General features: G+C 45.6%; 1 protein-coding gene across 1 annotated transcript in view; it reads right to left on the bottom strand.

Annotated features, from left to right (window-relative positions):
* Window positions 1-20132, bottom strand: part of PPME1 (protein phosphatase methylesterase 1) — a 33174-nt gene that overhangs the window by 4417 nt on the left and 8625 nt on the right. The window contains exons 2-13 of the mRNA XM_052699341.1: window positions 16427-16520; window positions 13648-13740; window positions 10366-10423; window positions 9778-9829; window positions 7719-7873; window positions 7139-7229; window positions 6226-6291; window positions 5369-5501; window positions 3860-3989; window positions 3077-3121; window positions 2238-2302; window positions 433-500 (exon numbers count right to left, since the gene is read on the bottom strand). Coding sequence (XP_052555301.1) covers window positions 433-500; window positions 2238-2302; window positions 3077-3121; window positions 3860-3989; window positions 5369-5501; window positions 6226-6291; window positions 7139-7229; window positions 7719-7873; window positions 9778-9829; window positions 10366-10423; window positions 13648-13740; window positions 16427-16520 — 1050 coding nt within the window. The remainder of the gene's footprint in view (window positions 1-432; window positions 501-2237; window positions 2303-3076; window positions 3122-3859; window positions 3990-5368; window positions 5502-6225; window positions 6292-7138; window positions 7230-7718; window positions 7874-9777; window positions 9830-10365; window positions 10424-13647; window positions 13741-16426; window positions 16521-20132) is intronic.

The following is a 20132-nucleotide window of genomic DNA, read 5'->3' as shown; positions in this document are numbered from 1 at the left end:
TGCACAACGAAGCACAGAGCTCTACCTGTCTGATTTGAGCAGCATTCCCTGGCCAAAGCAGCGTGGTACGAGTTGCTGTCAAGGCACAGGGCCTTGATTACTTAAATAAAAACCTGCTTAAACCAAATACCACAAAGCTTGTAATTCTGCCTTCTGGCAGGCTATAGAGAAAGCAACCAGCAAAGTGAGATCTGCCTCACTCCTTCCCTCCAAGGAAGAAGGCTTCATTAACACGAGACAGTACGTGAAAAGCTGACAGGGAACACAAACATCAAATAATTCCTGGCTGTGATGCCAAGCTGTTTGTTTATATGTGGTTTCTGCATTATGCTGGAACTCCCAGCTACCTCCCACACCGAAAGCCACAAGCACACAGGGAGAGCAAGGACTGTGCTCACAGACTGCCCAGCTGCAGCCCTCACAGAGCCTTACCACTGGAATCCACCGATGGGCTCTGTAAACCTGTGACGGATCAGGAACGTCGCAACAGCTTCAGCAACCTGGAGGAAGGAAAACCAGGTGAGAACTTAAAGGGAGGTGAAGACAACCAGAAATCCAGAGAGCCTTCAGAGGATGCAGCAGTTCCAGCTACAGTATGTGCCCTTGGGTCTTCTTGCTGAATGAAGTCTGCTGCTTTAAGATGAAGACTTCTGTCCCACAGGCTCAAGTCTAAAAGGAGACTTAAGCAAGTGTAGAGTCTTGCATCTAGGGAGGAATAATGGCATGCACCAGTACAGGTTGGGGGATGAGCTGCTGGAGGGGAGCTCTGCGGAGAGGGACCTGGGGAGCGACAGGTTGCCATGAGCCAGCAGTGTGCCCTTGTGGCCAAGAGGGCCAATGGCATCCTGGGGTGCATTAAAAAGAGCATGGCCAGCAGGTCGAGGGAGGCGATCCTCCCCCTCTGCTCTGCCCTGCTGAGGCCTCATCTGGAGCACTGCGTCCAGTTCTGGGCTCCCCAGCACAAAACAGACAGGGATCTCTTGGGAAGAGTCCAGCGGAGGGCCACCAAGATGTGAGGGGCCTGGAGCATCTCTGCTATGAGGAAAGGCTGAGGGAGCTGGGTCTGTTCAGCATGGAGAAAAGAAGGCTGAGAGGGGACCTGATCCAGGTCTATCAGCATCTGAGGTGTGGGGGGCAGAATGGCGAGGATGGACTCTGTTCAGTGGGGAGTGGAGACAGGACAAGGGGAAACGGCTGGAAACTGCAGCATAGGAAGTTGTGCAGCAATGTGCGAAGGAACGGCTGTGCAGTGAAGTGACGGAGCACTGGAACAGGCTGCAGGGAGGTGGTGGAGTCTCCTGCTCTGGAGATGTTCAAGACCTGCCTGGATGCCGACCTGTGCGACCTGCTGTAGGGAACCTGCTTTGGCAGGGGGTTGGACCTGATGATCTCTGGAGGTCCCTTCCAACCCCTACAATTCTGTGATGCTGTGAGACACATGCTTGCACCTTTGCACTGACCACACAGCCAAGAAGTTTTTTCACCACCTCTTCCAGTAATTTCTTAAATTTAGCATGCAAAAAGAAAGGTTAGGTGAAACCATTACGCATGTTATTTCTAAGAATAAATCAAGACAGCATTCTGGCACTGATCACACCACTTAGAAGCCATGTTGAAAAGCACAGCAGCATTCAGGTGAAAGCCACTCCTTCAGATTGGTAAAGGGAAGCACTGGCAGGCTGAGTTTTGCACTCATGGTGCAGAACAAGCTTTAAAACCAGTCCTGTTCCCAAGCACAGGCTCCAGTGACACATCAGCCCTCCTGTCAGGACACAAACTGCAGCAATACACAGCAGTCACTCTGCTTCCTCAGTCTGCAAACCGTTTCAATAGCATTTGTTTCATACTTGGAAAACTTGAGCCACCCAACTCAGCACAACACAGATGAGCTCCAAATGCTGTGGTTTAGTGCTAGGAAGAGTGAAAAGCTTCTAGAGGGAGGGTAGGAGGTTAAAGGGAACCACACTCCATATGGTAACAGTTAGTCCCACCAGCACCAGCTTGAGAATTAAGCCTATAGCCAAGCTCTGTATCTCATCTAACATCTCAACTCAGGCTTTCCAGTCAGCTTAAAAATATGATGAAATCCAAGCTGCTTTGCAAAAAAACCAGTGATGGTATCATGTCCAAAAGGCTGTCGTGGTGCAAAACTGTGCTTCATAGCAAGCAATGGCCCCTGTTGTGTTTAAGCAGTGGAGACCACGATGAACGCAGCTTCACCCCCAGGCAGAGCTCACCTTGTCTGGAGCATCTTCATGGACTGCATGGCCACACTGTGGAAGGACTTGCATCTGAAACTTCCCTGCAGATTAAGAGAGTCATCACTTTTTAAGCAGTCCTGCTTCCTGAACAGCAGTAGCTTAGGGAAGCAGTTCTCACCTACGCAGGAAACAACAGAACCTGGAACCTTTAAAGCACTGTGCATTTATGAACTCTTCTAAGGAGGCTCTTGCATTCTTCACAAACCTCACTATGCCTCACTGATAGCAGGAAAAAGAGCCTGAAGGGTGAGGGAGGGGATCCTCCCCCTCTGCTCTGCCCTGTGAGGCCACTTCAGCATAAGGCAGCAGGATAAACGTTGTATTACTTTCCAGTACCAAATGCCTTGCAAACCCATGAAACTGGGAGCAGAAGGAAAAAAAAAAAGGCATGCATGGAGATGCAGAATCTTTATCTGATAGAAACATCCAGAGGCCAAACAGTTTTGGATGGTCTCAAGTGTTCTAAGCTAGGAACATCACTAGAACAGGAGAAAAAAAACATTAAAAAGAAAGCCTTGCAGAACATCACCTTGAATCCCTCAAAAGAAGGTGGCAGCCCCACTGCTGGAAACATCAGTCAGCAGGCTGAACAAAAACCATGGAGAAAGCTCATCACAACTTCTCATTTAATCACTCCCTTCTCAATTTCTCCACCTTTCCTATCACCTCACACAGGCCAATAGTTTTGGATTGACATTCGCTTTGAAATAGACTGCATCTCTAAGAGGCTACTCCCCCCATATCTTTGTTCATGTACCCACAGCAACAAGTTGCCAGCCAAAAAGAGCATTAAGGTATCAGAATTAAATATTTACCTTGCATCTGTCCAATGGTCAGATCTTTATCCAGCCTGTCAACACCTACAATCAAACAAACAGAAGTACTGGAGAAATTCCAGAAAGAATGTAACTAAGCAGAGCTTTACCAGGCATTATGAAAGAGAAATTTTGGCCCCAAAAGAAAGTGAGCCAAACATCACCTTTGACAACCATTAGAACATTTCACAGCTGCACCTCATGATGGTAAATTGACAGGAAAGAATCTCTGCCTAAAAGGTAAGAACACATCTTTGCCACAGCTTAGAAGCTCGTAGAATCACAGAACGGCCTGGGTGGAAAAGGAGCACAGTGCTCATCCAGTTTCAATCCTCTGCTGTGTGCAGGGTCACCAACCAGCAGCCCAGGCTGCTCCAGGCTTTTATCTTCACCAGAGCACAAGAAGGGCCTACAGCTGGCTGCAGAACATCCATGATTTCAGAGGAAAGTCACACCTACATCTGTAGGAAAGTGTCAAAGTACTGGAGGCTGAAGGGCAGCTTAGATCTTGTTGGCTCCTCTTTGCTTTATACAACAAAAGCAAGCATTTAACGCCGTAAAATCCAGTACATCATTTTGTGCCATCTTGATCCTAGAGGCTCTGACCTAATTCCAAACATGCAAGGCTCAAACTGGCTGCTTTATGATACATGATACAGCCAGAGTGGAAGAAATGGGTGCTTTCTGAGAGAAAGACTTGAGCCAAACGCTGACCTTATTTTCTCAAACACAACTGGGACACCACTGCAGTGAGCTGCTGCTGAATTTAAACCAGATACGTACCAGCTAAAAGCAAGAGCTTTGGAGTTGGACAGCTTAGGAAGAGGTTAGATAAGCCCCTGAACCATCCATCCCAGTACTTCTCTGTTTTCGCCAGCTCAATTCGCCACGTGTATAAGTGCTCCTTCTTTGTCTGCAGGGAGGAAAGAGAGCTCTGCATTAGTGATCAGTGGAACAGCTCACGTAAAATGAACTCCATATGGAAGCATGTAAAAATGCTGGCTCCCTCTGGTGGATTGCACGCTCTCAGCAGACAGTTTTTGCTCCTTGTTTTCTGTTCCAAATCACAACCAAAGCGTGCAAATAAGGAGTGAGAAGGTCAGCAGGAGCTACACCTATAGATTGAAAGACGATTGCATTTTTCAGGGCATTTAGTTTTCTGCTTTTTGTTGGCACTAATAGTTTGTGCACTGTCTGAAAAACAACGGGATAAATCAGCTGTAATGATTTTGGAATCAGAATCATACAACCATAGAAAGGCCTGGGTTGCAGAGGAGCTCAATGCTCATCCAGCTCCAAGCCCTGCTGTGTTCAGGTCCCCAAGCAGCAGCCCAGGCTGCCCAGAGCCACATCCAGCCTGGCCTTGAATGCCTGCAGGGATGGGGCATCCACAGCCTCCTTGGGCAACCTGTGCCACTGCCTCACCACCCTCTGCCTCCAAAACTTCCTCCTCACATCCAACCCAAACCTCCCCTGTCTCACTTTCAAGCCATTCCCCTTGTCCTGTCACCACCCACCCTCACACACAGCCGTTTCCCCTCCTGTTTATCCGCTCCCTTCCAGCACTGGAGGCCACCATGAGGTTTCCCTGCAGCCTTCTCTTCTCCAAGCTCAACAAGCCCAGTTCCCTCAACCTTTCCTCATAGGAGAGCTGCTCCAGCCCTCTGCTCATCTTGTTGCCCTCCTCTGTCTTTCTTGTACATAGAGAATCTGCAGCATAGGAAGTTCTGCACCAATGTGTGCAACAAATTCTGTGCAGTGAGGTGAGGAGCACTGGAACAGGCTGCAGGGAGGTGGTGGAGTCTCCTGCTCTGGAGATGTTCAAGACCTGCCTGGATGCCGACCTGTGCGACCTGCTGTAGGGAACCTGCTTTGGCAGGGGGTTGGACCTGATGATCTCTGGAGGTCCCTTCCAACCCCTACAATTCTGTGATTCTGTGATCTCCCTTGAGGAATTTACATTCTTAGGCTGCAATTGATTGTACAACCTCCCAAATGCTGACGGGTCTTTGAAATAAGCAAAAGCACCACACAGGCTCAGTACAGAGCACTCCTCATTCACAAAAGCTCCATTTCGGGTCGTGTGCATTCAGAACACCTGAGGAAAGAAAAACCAAAAACCGAGTGACAACCCGTGATGGAATCAATGAGAGGAGGCCAAGAAGAAAAACGAAAGTCCCGATATAAAGCTTCCACTAGAGTTGCTCTCATTTATATCAGAATCCTTTGGATAACCATGGGCCAGGGAAGTGCCATGCAAAATATGCTGAAACACAGCAAGAAATTCCCTACCTCAATGTCATCTTCCTTCTTCCTTTTGTTGACAGAGACTCCGCCTTCATCATCTTCATCCTCCTCCTCCTCTTCTTCAATAATGCCCTCCACGATGGCTTTAGGACCTTCAGGACTTGCAGCTCCTTCACACCTGTGAAAAGAAAAGCAAAAACTGATTCCCTTTCCAAAACCAGAAAGTTGCTGAGCTAAAAGCAGTCAGCTATTTCTCAAACACAGGATAGGAAAAATTCCCCCCCCAAGTATAAAAGCAGCTGTAGATGAAAGCAGCACATGCATCCCAGTGCAAACATCAGTGCAAACAGGTACTTAAGAGGCAGCAATGATCAAACAAGCAACAACAGCTCTTCTTAGCAACACATGTGGAGACCTTTGTAAAGGTTTCAGATACACCAAGGATCAGAGTAGCACAAGCAGATCATGTTGGCCCCCCAAACTCACCTGGGACCACTCCTGAAATACAGATTTAAACCATTTCTAAAATGCCAGAAGGCAAACCCAATTTAGGCCAACATTTCTGAGGAGACATTAGACAAGCCCTTATGTCCTCAATGTGGGCAGAAAGGAAGGCAAAACAAAGAGCACACAATCAGCAGTGGTTAATTTATTATTTCTTTTAAATGCAGCTCTTTGTGGATTCTGCCCTACTGAAATTCTGGGCAGGTTTTCTCCAGGTGCCACAACTACAATTCAGCTGTGGGTATCAGCAGTGATCAAACGAAAAGAAATCTATTTCCTAGAAGAAATTTCCATGTTCAGGGGTATTTATGCTCTGCAGTGAAGGTATTTGTAAAACAGAAGAGAAGATTTTAAGAACTTAAAATCAAAACCAATTAAAACCACACAAAATAACCTACTGTTTGACTTGACCGACCATAGAAACTCTAGCAGATTCCAGATTTCTTATTTGTCCACTTTTTACACTAGAGGAAAAAGGAAGAAAGGCAGATTACTAAGTGATTGGTGACCAGCAGACCTAGAAACAGAAGCAAAACCAGATGATTTTACCCAAACCACCTGTGCTCAGGAGTCATTCAGAATGAGTCACAGACCATCTGCCAGCTAACAGTGATGGCTGGTGATTCAGGTAACTATGAATCTAAAAGACATATAGGAGAAATGCTGGTGGGGAATTGGAGCAGCTCTTGGATGATCCTTCTCCAACACCAAGCCAATTCCCAGGAAATTAATTATCTTTGTAAGCTCTCTTGTCCCATCAAATCAGCCAAGGAATTGCTGACAGAACCACTGAATGGTTGAGGCTGGAAGAGACCTCTGGGGATCACCTGGTGGCTCTGTGCTGGACTCTCTCCACTATGTCCTAATCTCTCTCATACTGGAGTTGCCCAAACCCAGATCAGCATCCCAGATGTGGCCAAGGCTGAAGAGAGGGGAAGGTTCACCTCTCCTGAACTGCTGCTGACACTTGGCCTAACGCAGCATCTTAGTGACAAGGGCTCATGCTCCACATGCTGTCCACCAGGAGCTTTCCTGCACTCTTTCCAGCTGGGTGCCCCCAGCACAGCCTCTTCCCCAAAGGCAGGGCTCTGCATTTCTTGCTAAACCCCAGGAGGTTCCTTTCAGCCACCTCTCAGCCTGTCCAGGTCCCTGTGGATGACAGCACAGCCCTCTGGTGAATCAGCCACTCCCCCAGCACTGCATAGCTGGGGATGGGAGAACCAAAGGAAGAATCTGACAGAGTTTGCTTCCTTCAGGATTCAAGCTAAAAAAGCCAAGTGATTTTGTAGATTACATAAGCCCACACATTACCTCCACTCAATTGCATTCTCAAGTGACTTGAATGTTTTGGGACGACTCCTTAAGAAGTTCTGCATGCTGTTCAGTGCATCCATGGCTGTACCTAGCAAGAAATATTTTAATGTGATGACATCTGATGTAATTATTACCATGTTTGCCTACACAGAACTGGCTACCAGGGAACACCTTCAGAGAAAGCTGGGGTTCAGACTGGATTTAATGCAATTAAGGAAAATACAACTTAGCGCACCTAAACCTCCTACCTACTCCCACATTAGAAAATTAACAAGTAGGACATCAGAAAAAGCAGCAACCACTCATCAACAATGCAGTATATACACAAAAAAGCCCCCTCCTTGATAACAAGTGTTGCAGCCAAATTCTGAGAACAACAGCAACCACAGATCCCACCCAGCAGAATCCAAAGGAGACCCACTGGAAGGACTATCTCACACAGGTAACTGCTGCTAGGAGAATAGAACTGGCATATATTGAAGAAATGGCTAAACTCTGTGTGTTCAGGAATTTAGGGGATAAGAATAAACAGATGAGCTTGAAAGAAAGAACCACATCCAAGCACACACAGCCTTACCTTCCACAACATCTATCATGCACAGACCCAGTAAACTCGGCACCAGGTTTGCAACTGCTGTGTGCACTGCAATGGCACCACCCATGCTGTGCCCAATCAGCATGATAGGGGGAGGAAGGTCTCCATACAAAGCTTCAACCACGTTTCCAACGTCTCTGCCAAAAGAAGGTGGTGAAAGAATGGTCAGCATCTCTACCTTGATGTATTTCTGAAGGAAAAATTCAGACCCAAGATAGCTGCCTGGCTCCAAATCCTCTCTTATCTAACTCACACACCACTGGGACAAGTTTCTTGTCATATCACTGTGCAGCTCCACACAGGCAATCATTTAAAGCTGATACTTTCCTGAACAAGCATGCTATTTTTCCTTTTTATAAACAGAAAGGGCTTTATTTATTGTTTTTTCATTCCCAAAGAGAACCTTTCAGATTGGCAACAGTTGGTAGGAGTTTTAAATGGAAGGTGAGAAAAGCCTCGCATTCTTTTGCGTGGAAGCATAGGCTAAAAAAATTCACAGCTCTAAAAGGAGAAACCTTTTGCAATTAAATAGAGAAAAGTAGCCAAGCTCCATGGATGGAGGCAAAGATAAACAACACTGAACACAAGCAAAGGTTCAGACTCTCATTGGAGTACAGACAGCACAAGGCAAGCAGGGATTTCCCCTTCTCTTCCATAGGGCATCTGCTTTAAGCTGAAGCTTTTACTGCTGTATACGAATGCTGGCTGCCACAACTCACCAAAAAAATCCAAATAGCAGCATGGCTAAAGACCAAAGCTAATTGAGGAGCACAGTACTTTGAGGTAGCCTCAGAGGTGCCAAAATGGGCTTTCCTTTCAAAGAACACCGGAGCAAGCTTGCACCTAGTAAACTGTAAGTCAAAAGAAAGGCTGACTGCTCTGTCAAGGAGGACAAAACCAGAGGATTTAATAAAAGATTCAAACTATAATGTAAAGCTCCCATTTAAAGGCTAACAAGGAATAAACTTTAAGCTCACTTCTACGAGGACAGAGAAGTTTAGAAACAAAAGGCAACTTGTTTTCCTCCACATAGTGCTGCTGCAGATCTAAAAAATCCCAGTTACTTCGTACAGCACTTCCTTAGGACAGTGATGTACCAGGATGTGACAAGCTGTAAGCAGCAGCAATAAGGAATACAATGGAAGTCAGAACGCATTTCACACATGGCCTCCCCACGACAAATCCAGTAGATTTGTTCATAGGAAGGTTACAAAGTCCTTCCTGGTTTAATTGTAGTCATAGGAAAGACACCCTTTGTACTCAATGTAGACATAACAAGATTTGCTTAGTAGGAACTGCTTGCTTTTCTGCAGCTTGTGAAGAAGGGGATTTGCATCCCAAAGCAGGTCAGGACAGTCTGTAAAAGCACCCTGATTATGTGAAGCTCACTGGGGAGATGCCTCCAGTTCAATCATAGAATGACAGCATGGCCTGGGTTGCAAAGGAGCTCAATGCTCATCCAGCTCCAAGCCCTGCTGTGTGCAGGTCGCCAAGCAGCAGCCCAGGCTGCCCAGAGCCACATCCAGCCTGGCCTTGAATGCCTGCAGGGATGGGGCATCCACAACTTCCAAGGCAGATACACTCTGACTGCTCAAAAGCAGAAGAACCACCACCAAACCGGTGACTTCAAGCTAAAATGCTTACATCAGTCAAGCCTGAGGAAGGCTTTTTCCCTTCTATTAGGATATCTCCAGTGTTACTGAGCATTGCAGGTTTAAAGTGCTCCCTGCAGTGAAGCTGCTGATCTGTAAAGTGGCTTTACAGCTAAGGGGAGACCTAAAGAATGAGTCCACTGTGAAATACAACTCAGCTGGCAGAGGTATAATTCCAAAGAAATTTTAAAGCTGTCCCAAAACAGAAGGAAAAGAAGCGAAAGCTACCAGAATTATGTGAAATGAAACCACCTTCCAGTTCCCTTGAATGAAGGTTGAGTATCCTCCAATGTTTACTGTTTAATCAAGGAAAGAAAATAGGTATGTGGAAAGTGAAGGAGAGAGGGGAGCACATAAGGAAGTGAAGGGGAGCACATAAGCTTCCTTACTTTGACATTGTCTCCGCAGACAAATCTTCAGGATTCCTAACTTTTGTTTCTCCTGAAAGAACAAAACAAGTTCCTGTAAGCTGAGAACCTTCAGACCTCTGAGGATGTGGAGCAGAAACGTACAAAGCTTTCTGGCACAGTTAGAAAAGACTCCATTTCAGTTATCATGAACAATTAAAGAACCCAGAATTAACCAGAAACTCTTGGTACTTTGTCACATTATGGCTTAGGGGCAGGAACAGTCATGGGAGTGTTTCCATATTAACAGTGTACCTTAGAACTGAACAACACACTTTATTTTGAATGGTAAAGACCTCCTTTAGGTTATGAAAGTATAGAGGAGGGGTCGCTGCCAACATGCAGGAAGAAGGAAGCCCAGCATCACCTTGCACAAAGGCACAGGGAGCTGAGGGTGCTCATATATGGGGTTACACCACTTCACCCATCCCTGCCACTGAATGAAAAAAACAAGGATGCCTTCAGGATAATTTCTCAGTCGTTTTGGGAAGGATTCATTATATCTCCTTTAAAAGGCAAGTCAGCAATGTGCTTATGTGCTATTTAAACTCCTGTATTTATTGTACTTACCATGGCCTCGGAGATCTAAAGCCACAATCCTGCACTGAATCCTGCTGATGATTGCAGACTGCAAGGAAAAAGACAACGTGATTTGCAAAGTGCCACATCTCATCTGCAAAAGGATCAGCATCATCAAGCACAGAGTGGAACAGCAGCAAGGACTGGCATGGTGGGGCAGAACCTCTGCTCCCAACAGCTGAACCTGCAGCTCCCACAAAGAACAGCCCACACGAGCTGCCCTCAGTTGAGCAGAGCTCAAGGATGGAATCCTTCCCACCACTGTTCACATCATCTCTGAGAAGAACACGTATTTTATTGTGCTTTAAGACACCTTGTGTTTCCTAGGAAAGCAAACTCAAGTCCTGTAGCAGTTGAGATGCTGAAGCAATCAATGCTCCCCTTTCTCAAGACACACGTGTTCCAAAATCAGTCCCAGCTACACAGCAGCCATGAAGATGAAGCAGCTGCCTTGCAGCACTTCTTCACTTGGATCTTACAGAATGGAATTTCACAGTGAGGTTGGAATGTACAACATTGATTAGTCCAAAGATGTTGAAGGGGAACAAGAGAGGAATCTTTTTAAAGCAAGGCGATGATGACTCCATTTGTTGCTGACAGCTGCATTTGCATAAGTTATTTCAGGCATGGCAGTGATTAAACAGCCTTCTTTGTTGGAAGGAAGCATTTTGTGTTAAAGAATCATTGATTATTTAAATATCAGCCCTGTAGCAATGGGAGAATTTGTTGAGGGACTGTTAATACAACCACCCACATAAGGGGCAGATCTGAAAGGCAACCAGGCCTCTCGTTTGGTTGCTCAGCTCTTCAACTCCTAAATGAGTGCAGCAGTGCAATCCAAACAGCCACAAGTTCGTATTTCAGACCCCAAAACTCACCCCAAAGCCTCAATTTGCAAGCTGCTTATGCTCCTAAGCAATGACTTAACTCAGCAGATGAGATGCCTTCTGCTAAAGATCAAACCATTGTCATCAGAGAGTGAGGAAAGAGGACCAACAAGGACATGACAGAATGGGAAGCTGTACAGCACCCTAAGTTGTATCCAAACAGAAATATTTTGGGCAAGAGAAGCACAAGCAGATCAGCCAGGAATTTGCCAGGCCAGTAAGCAAAGGAAGAAAGCAGCACTCTGGCTCTGCAGGCTGTTCTTCTATTTATAGGTTGGGGCACTCAGAGCCTCCCAGCTTGAGATTTTCATGTTTGGTTGTTCTTCTGGGTTGAATTTGATAAATATATATAATAATATATAGTAATATATATATATATGTTTGTGTAGTACTTTAAGTTTAATACCTGGCTTAATTGCTTAGGACAGACATTATTTTCAATGCACCCACAGGAAATAATTTAATACCAGCTGCATGAAGGCACAGCTAATTATTGCACCCACTTCCTTCCCCAAAAGCACAGTCAGATTTGTGCTTCTCACCTAGGGAAACCTATGTTACCTTCATCAGCCAGCAGTAACACCAAAAGCCCCAAAAGCACAGTGTTATAATGGCAGTCACTCCCCTAAACCCAACAAGCTTGAGATTTTTTTAAGTGTGAAAATGGTTTGCTACTGAAAATAAGAATTCTAGAGAGGGTGATGGCATCTTGTAGGAAGATGATCAGAAAAACGTGGCTTCATACATCTGCCTCTGGTTAAAGGCAATGGCCTTCAATCCAACTTTCCCAAGGCTCTTGGAAACTGTGACCAAAAACAATCACTTGACCATCCTGGCAACCCATGATCTACATTGATAAGGACAGGATTTAGTAAGAAAGAGGCTTAAGACAAAGTTTCAGCAGTTTCTGCACCAGTCTCTGGCTCAGCTACAGCTGCAGACATAGATGAACTAAGCTAGGTGTCCAACTGCCATTCCGTACCAAAACTGCAGCCCACTTATGAGGCATTTATAGAGGCATTGAGTCTTATGAGGAGTGGCTGAGGGAGCTGGGATTGTTCAGTGTGGAGAAGAGGAGGCTCAGGGGAGACCTCATTGCACTCTACTACTTCCTGAAGGGAGGCTGTGGTGCAAAAGGGTCTGGCCTCTTCTCCCAGGCAAACAGTAAGACCTGAGGAAATGGCCAGAAGTTGTAGCAGAGGAGGTTTAGATTGGATATTAGGAGAAACTTTTTCTCTCAAAGGGTGGTCAGGCACTGCAATGGCTGCCCAGGGAGGTGGTGGAGTCGCCGTCCCTGGTAGTGTTGAAGAGGCACCTGGATGAGGAGCTGTGAGATGTGGTTTAGTGCTGGTGGTACTGAGAGGAATGGGAGGGGGGTTGGACTGGATGATCCTGCAGGTCGTTTCCAACCTTGTGATTCTATGATTCTATGATTTTTTGGATGTCTTGTCATAGCACACAGTGGTTTACCCATGGGTTACACCATAAGGATTATGCAGTAGCAGCAGCCACCTTGGGAATTCGAGAGCAGTTGGTATTAACTCTTGCAAAGAGCTCATCCTTGTTTCATGCCTGACGTAACAGTAGGCACAGAAGAGATACTGGATATGAGGAAAACGTTCTTCTCTGTAAGACTGGTGATGCACAGGCTGCCCAGGGAGGTGGTGGAGTCACACCGTTCCTGGAAGTGCTCCAGAACCATGGAGATGTGGCCATGATTCAGCAGGATGGGTTGTGGTCAGACTCAAGGATCCTAGGTCTTTTCCAACCTCCATGATTCTATCATTCTGACATCCCAAATAGAAATAACAGATACTTTGAGATTTTACTTTACCTGCAATCCTTTAAACTTTCTTCCCTGGCTCTGGTTTTGTTGTTTTTTGCTCATATTTTTTTTTCTTCTATACAAAGGAACAGGTTTAGGGATGGCACTTTGGCTCCATCAGCACACGTGCTTGCTCCTGTTGCTACAACCTCTGTCCATGTTTCAGAGAGCAGCAAACGAGATTCCTTGAACAGGATCTCAACCATGCAAAGTAAAAAGTGTTGTGATGAGATAGGAGTGTTGAAAATTGGAAAGCAGCCTTCCAAAAATAAAAATCCAAGAACAACCCCATGGGAACACTGTGATAGATTTGCCTTAACGCTTCATTAAAACATGCAGGTTATGTGGAAGTCTGGGATGCTGCTGGAAATTAGTGGCCTAGATGATACACCTTTGCATACATTGTCTAATATATATTCAGGTGCATAGCAGGAGATCATAACACTGTTTTCTGCATTAATTTTCCCCCTGTTTAACACAACTGAATGGTTAGCAGCCCTCCATGCTGACAGGACTACATTTGCCTAAGTGTCTATCTCTATAAATCAACAGTTTACTTACAGTAAATACAGCCCAGGAAAGAGCAGAATGGCCTCCACCATGCAACAGCAGCAAGACAGGTCCCTCCAATCCACTTTTGTAAATTCGAAAAGTGTATGAACAGTTAAGGACACTTCATGGTTAGATTTTAGATTCTGCAATCACAGTTGTTTTGTTTCTGTGCTTGAATTCTCAAGGCCTCCTTTCTGCCTCTGTGCAATGGGTTTGTGCAGCATAACCAGGACAGAACTGAGCTTGTTTTAAATTTCAGAGCTCTTTTCCAGTTGTGCAGGACTTCCCCTCCTCTGCAACCTACACATCTCATGCCTAAACCTTTTCTCCTCCTTCTGCAACAACAAAGAGGAAAAACAAACCTTACTAATAGGTGCTACGAAGCACGTAATTTTAATGTGGAGTATTTTCCATTACATTTAAGATGAAAAGTCAGGCAAGCCAGAACACAAGATGTTTTATGGCAACACAGCTACTCTCTGGCATATACATCCATAAAGAAGCTTCACAGTACCCACCTTACCACAACCTGCCAGAAGGAAGCAGCTTCTCTGACCTTCTGTTAAAGGTCACAGGGTAACACAATAAATCCTAAACAACAGATGTGCTTGAACTGAAGGTGCCCATGTCCATCACCTATCCAAACAGGTCCATTACCCTTTGAACTACTTATAAAGCCTCAGGGGTGCGTGTGATGCTTCACAAGGAATGCAGACGTGGTGCACGTCACAAAGAATTCATAGCTGGAATTGGACAAGCAGACTTAATGAGAACATGAAATAATGAATGGGTGAGTAAAACAACAAGAAGAAAATGTTTCACATTTGAGAGCATCACATGCTGTTGGCAAAGGAGAAGTAAGTGACGTGTTATAGGGGTTGGAATAGTTTGGAAATTAGGTTTTCTTAATGGATAGACCAAAGTAGGATGTGTATGCTTAGAAATTATAAAACTACTTAAACTACAGGGTTTGTGTTACTTAAACACAGATAGAACAATCTTCACTTTGCAAAAAGAAGTCCTGGAAGTACCTCTTGTCCTTCTGTCAGAAGTACAGGCAGCTGCAGGACCCCTGGGAAGCCCTATGTCCCACACTATTTTTCAGGGTGCTCCCAGTTAGCACACAGCTGTTGTTGGTGTGTGCAGGAGGCCTGTGAAGGGAAACTCAAGGCCAACTCATGGCCTTTGCCTCCTTTCCAGAGGTACCTAGACAAGTGGGACCAGGTGAACCTCATGAGGTTCAGCAAAACCAAGTGCAAGGTCTTGCATCTGGGTCGAGGCAACTCTTAGTACCAATACAAGCTGGGGGATGAAAGGATTGAGCACAGTCGTGTCAAAAAAGACTTGGGGTACAGGTGGATGGAAGCTGGACATGAGCCAGCACTGTGCCCTCACAGCCCAGAAGGCCAACTGCATCCTGGGCTGCATCTAAAGCAGCACAGCCAGCAAGGTGAGGGAGTGATCCTGTCTCTGCTCAGTGCTGTGAGGCCTCACCTGGAGCACTGCAACCAGATGTGGAGTCCTCAGTGCAGGAGAGACATGGAGCTGCTGGAGAGCATCCAGAGGAGGGCCACAAAAATGATCCAGGGATGGAACAGCTCTCCTATGGGGACAGGCTGAGAGCTGGGCTGTGCAGATGGAGAAGAGAAGGGAAGGCTGCAAGGTGAGCTGAGAGCAGCCTGTCAGTGTCTAAAGGGGAGCAACAGGAAAAAAGGGGACAGGCTCTTCAGGAGGGTCTGCTGGCAGAACAAGGGGAAATGGCTTCAAGCTCAAAAAGGGGAGATTTAGGTTGGATATTAGGAAGAAGTCTGTTACAGTGAGGGTGGTGAGCACTGAACAGGCTGCCCAGAGATGTGGTGGATGCTCCATCCCTGGAGACTTTGCAGGTGAGGCTGGATCAGGCCCTGGGCAACGTGACCTAGTTGTGGTGTCCCTGTGCAGTGCAGGAGAGTTAGGCTAGATGGCCTTCACAGGTCCCTTCCAACTCTTAAGGATTGTATGATTCAAACTGAGCACATCAAGGAGGATTACAGCCACCAGCTGGATTAGTCCATAACAGAAAGACTTACAAAAAGGAGTCAGCTCAAAGAGAAGTAGAAAAGTACTACAAACATTTGGAAAAGGAGCATGGATCTTGGAGAGCAATAACTAAAAACTAGATTGACATTGCTGGACATCTCCCTGCTGGCACCACCACATCTATGTGGACCAGGGAAAGAAGTTTCACTGTCTGCACATCAAATTGAGGTGCAACAAATAGCAACCCACTCTCCCTGGGGACGCATGTATCTTTGTATGGATGTACAGGAACAGAACCTACAAGTTTACTTGCAGAAGGGTCTTTGGAAATCTGTAGGTATTAACTTTGTTTTAGAGTTGAGGCTCATGTATTGTACTGCTGATACTGAATCTGAATGCACAGTTTAATGATTTCCAGTTAACTGTCTTAATAAAACTTAATACAAATCAATAAACATAACTCCTGATATAGTTTCAGCTATGTGAACTAAGGAGTTCTTTGCCTGCAAAGTACCTTACTGAGCAGTTGGAAGTACTTACTGAAATTAGTGATTACTGCTGTAAAAGAATCAATCCCATGAACCTGCCTTGCTGTGTGTCTTGCAATGCTTTGATTGCTGATCCATACAAACAGGGGGAAAAAAAAACCAGAAGGTGAGATAAGAAAAAATACTTGAAAAGCTGAAAGGAACCCCAATGAACTCAACAGACACGTGATGCTGCCAAAGTCACTGAGAACAGAGAAGCCTTAATCTGAATAAAAGGATATATCCTTGCCAGTTTCATTTTCCACCACAACGTCCTCCATAGACTCAAAGTACTGGTTCCAAAGCACTGGGGAGAAGTCACGCTTTCTTCCAGGGCTGAAAGAAAAAACAACTCCAGGTAAGAGGTATCATAATGAGTCTGTGATATGCAAGTGAAATTCCCTTACAATATCATGAATTTTGAAGTCAGTGAGGAAATGTCTTTTTTAATCATGGCTCCTATTGAGGAGATCAGAAGAACGAACGTGAAGACTAATGGAGACAGAATGAGAATACATCACAAAGCAACACCAAGGAAGACCAAGCAATAGCAATTAAGACTACACACACCAACATCGAGGGAAAAGTAAAAAAGGAGCAGGGCAAATATTTAAAGATCCCACCACAGAACCATCTCTCAATTTGCAACAGCTACAGATCACACCCTGCGAAAGTCAGCAGCAGTCTGACTGCATGAAATGGTTCTTCTCTAGTCCTGATGGGAGCAATATGGTGCTGACATGACTGGGAGAGCAGGAAGTCATCCAAAATATGACTCAGCCCATGAATCATAATTAAAATAAAAAAAAAGGAATGCCCTTCTCAGAAGTCACCTTGACACCACGGCTTTGAAATGTAAAGTGTCAGCTATGCTACAGGATGCTACCAATCTAGCATGGGATCTAAGAATGAAGCATCTTATTAAAAGTCAAGTTAGTACTTGTTGGGAGACTTGGGAACTTGCTGGGAACTTTCCCACAAACTCCCTCAAATTTCAGAGGAAATATCATTCAGAGTCAAACTGTCCTAAAAAAGCAGGATCTGTAAAAACCATAGAATGACAGCATGGCCTGGGTTGCAAAGGAGCACAGCGCTCATCCAGCTCCAAGCCCTGCTGTGTGCAGGTCGCCAAGCAGCAGCCCAGGCTGCCCAGAGCCACATCCAGCCTGGCCTTGAATGCCTGCAGGGATGGGGCATCCACAGCCTCCTTGGGCAACCTGTGCCACTGCCTCACCACCCTCTGCCTCCAAAACTTCCTCCTCACATCCAACCCAAACCTCCCCTGTCTCACTTTCAAGCCATTCCCCTTGTCCTGTCACCACCCACCCTCACACACAGCCGTTCCCCCTCCTGTTTATCCGCTCCCTTCCAGCACTGAAGGCCACCATCAGGTCTCCCTGCTGCCTTCTCTTCTCCAAGCTGAGAAAAACTTTTTTAAGTTAAGGACCATAATGACAAGTTTGCACATCAGATGCTGATAAGACTTCCTTGGAAGAATGGGCTTCCAGGCTTCAGCAGACACTTACTCCCAGGTTAATCACAAAATAACCCAAGTTGGAGGGACCCATAAGGAACACCAAGTCCAATACTATATAATTACAATAACTCATGGTGGGGGTGGGTTGTCATTTTCCAACCTTAATGACCTATAATTATGACTGTAAGCCATGACTAGGACTTGCAATGGTGAGATCTGGGGACCGTGGCTACTAAAACAAAGCCTGGGTCTCCCAATAACACATTTCCAAGACGCAAATCACAATCTTTATTCCTCACACAGAGACTCAACCCCTCTTTATAACCAAGACTAATTTCTGCCGCAGTTTGTTGACAAGTACATCACAAAATCCAGCAACAAACGAAGGATACCTGAAATTAGCAGCACTGATTTCAGGCTGCACCCAGCACCTTGGAGATGCAACTCCCCTGAATTATTGGGTGAACACAGAAGATGCTTTCTGTGGACATCACACAACCCAGGACTCTCAAAGGTGCCCAGCTGACGAGCCAATTTATTCTTTGCTTCCATTAAAGGTGCAGCTGTGCCCTCTCCTTGTACCCCCAGCACTAAAGAAAGGCTCTGCAATAAGAATTTCCCCAATGACTCAGTTGATGTGAAATCTGTTTCCTCAGCTCAGTGAATATACCCACTTGCTAAGGCTAAAAGAGTAGTGCTTAATTTTGGCAGTGACATAATCAAGCTAGATTCAAGCCCAGTACACAGGATGAGTAACAGTGCACCATTTTAACAGCCTTTCTGCATTGAAGCTCTTCTGGGGGAGGCAATCAGCACACAATATGGAAATCAGGCTTGGGTGTGGGGGTGAAAGACCTTCACAGAATAAAATCTCTTCTATTGAAGGAAGCTTCCCCTGAATTCTTGGCTTCCTAAAGAAAGAGAAATGAGCACACAAAGCACCTTTTCAGTTCTGTAAAAATAAAACTCTTATTTCCCCATGATATTTCTAGAATAACATAAAACAACCACCCCCTGAATATTCAAAATTCACTTCTGGGGGTTTCCAGACTTCGGTATTCTTCTTGTCAAACTTCAGTTCAATCAGAGATGTCACACACATACACAAGTAAACTCAGAAAATCTCTTCTACTGCCTCAGTTTAATCTCCTTCCAAAACAATACCTAATGATAAACTTCATAAGCAAAGACTTGGCTTGAAACGCAGTCAACTCAGATGATTGATATGAGCTTCAAGGTTGGATAGTAGAGAAAGATTCTCCTCCCAGCAGCAATAATGCACTGGGCACAGCTGCCACCAGGGAGGTGGGGGAGTCACAGCCCCTGGGGGTGGTGAGGAACCACACAGGAGTGGCACTGAAGGATGGGGTCAGTGATGGTGGGGGGGAGCCTTGAGGATCTTGCAGTTCTTTTCCAACTTTAACGATTCAGTGATTCTAAGGTACCTGAGTTCCAATGGTTTATCATGTAGGACTGCAAGAACTGGAGTGATGAGAGAAGGTAAAGCTCCATCCATGCTGTAACGTGGCAGCAAGAGTGCTCTGGAAAGGTTTAAGGAGGGAGCAGGGTATGCCTCCAAATTTTCACCCATCTCCAGAGCCAGAGGCCGCATCCTCAGCACTGTGCTGCACTCATGGAGGACAGATCCCATGAGTTTGGCACATAAAATTCCAGTCACTTCCAGCCAGATCTACTTCCACAGCACCTGTGACAACAGTGCCACAAGTTAATTAGGCTTTCAGCAAAAAAGCAGTACTTTGTTTGCTTTTAATCCCACGCTTTGAGTGTCTTTGCCTGTTCACTACAATATTAATGACTGTACAAACCCCTATCACATTTTTCCTGTTTGACCACGTGCTTTTCCAGCTGAGAGTCTTGCTTTATTCGTTTTCCCCTTGCCTGGATGCCACCCCAGCCCCCATCAAGCTCTCTGGACCATTTCTGCTTCTTGCTGGAGATGGAGCAAACAGCCCACAGCTTGGATAATTTCCCATCTCCTGTTTTTCTATAGCAGTTAACAACAACAAGTTTCATCACCCTTTAAAAATCCCACATTTTGGTGCAGTCAGACTTCCCTACAGCACATTATTGCTGGTTTAAGGTCTGACTGTCCTCAATAATTCGATGTGATGGGCAGATATCCAGGTGGCTATGCTCCTTCCAGTGTGATCCATACGTCTGGTTAACAGCAGGAAGTCCCTGTACCCTTCCCTCCATTGTGAGATGAGAAAGTTTGCAAGTGTTAGTTCCTGGGCTGAACATGAACAATTCCCAAAGCAAGTCTCATTTGGCTAACAGCAAAACACCTCCAAGTTTGCAGAGTAACACACAGGAACTCCATTTACACAAAAACAAAGGGTGTCACCTTCATTTCTGAGGGATGAAGAACAAAGCTGCCCAGGGAGGTGGTGGAATCTCCTTCTCTGGAGATGTTCAAGACCTGCCTGGATGCCTACCTGTGTGACCTGCTG

The sequence above is a fragment of the Tympanuchus pallidicinctus genome, unplaced genomic scaffold (genome assembly GCF_026119805.1).
Source record: "Tympanuchus pallidicinctus isolate F22 unplaced genomic scaffold, pur_lepc_1.0 scaffold36, whole genome shotgun sequence".
Classification (NCBI taxonomy): domain Eukaryota; kingdom Metazoa; phylum Chordata; class Aves; order Galliformes; family Phasianidae; genus Tympanuchus; species Tympanuchus pallidicinctus.
Note: the sequence above shows the minus strand (reverse complement) of the source record. Positions and strands in the feature narration are given on the sequence as shown.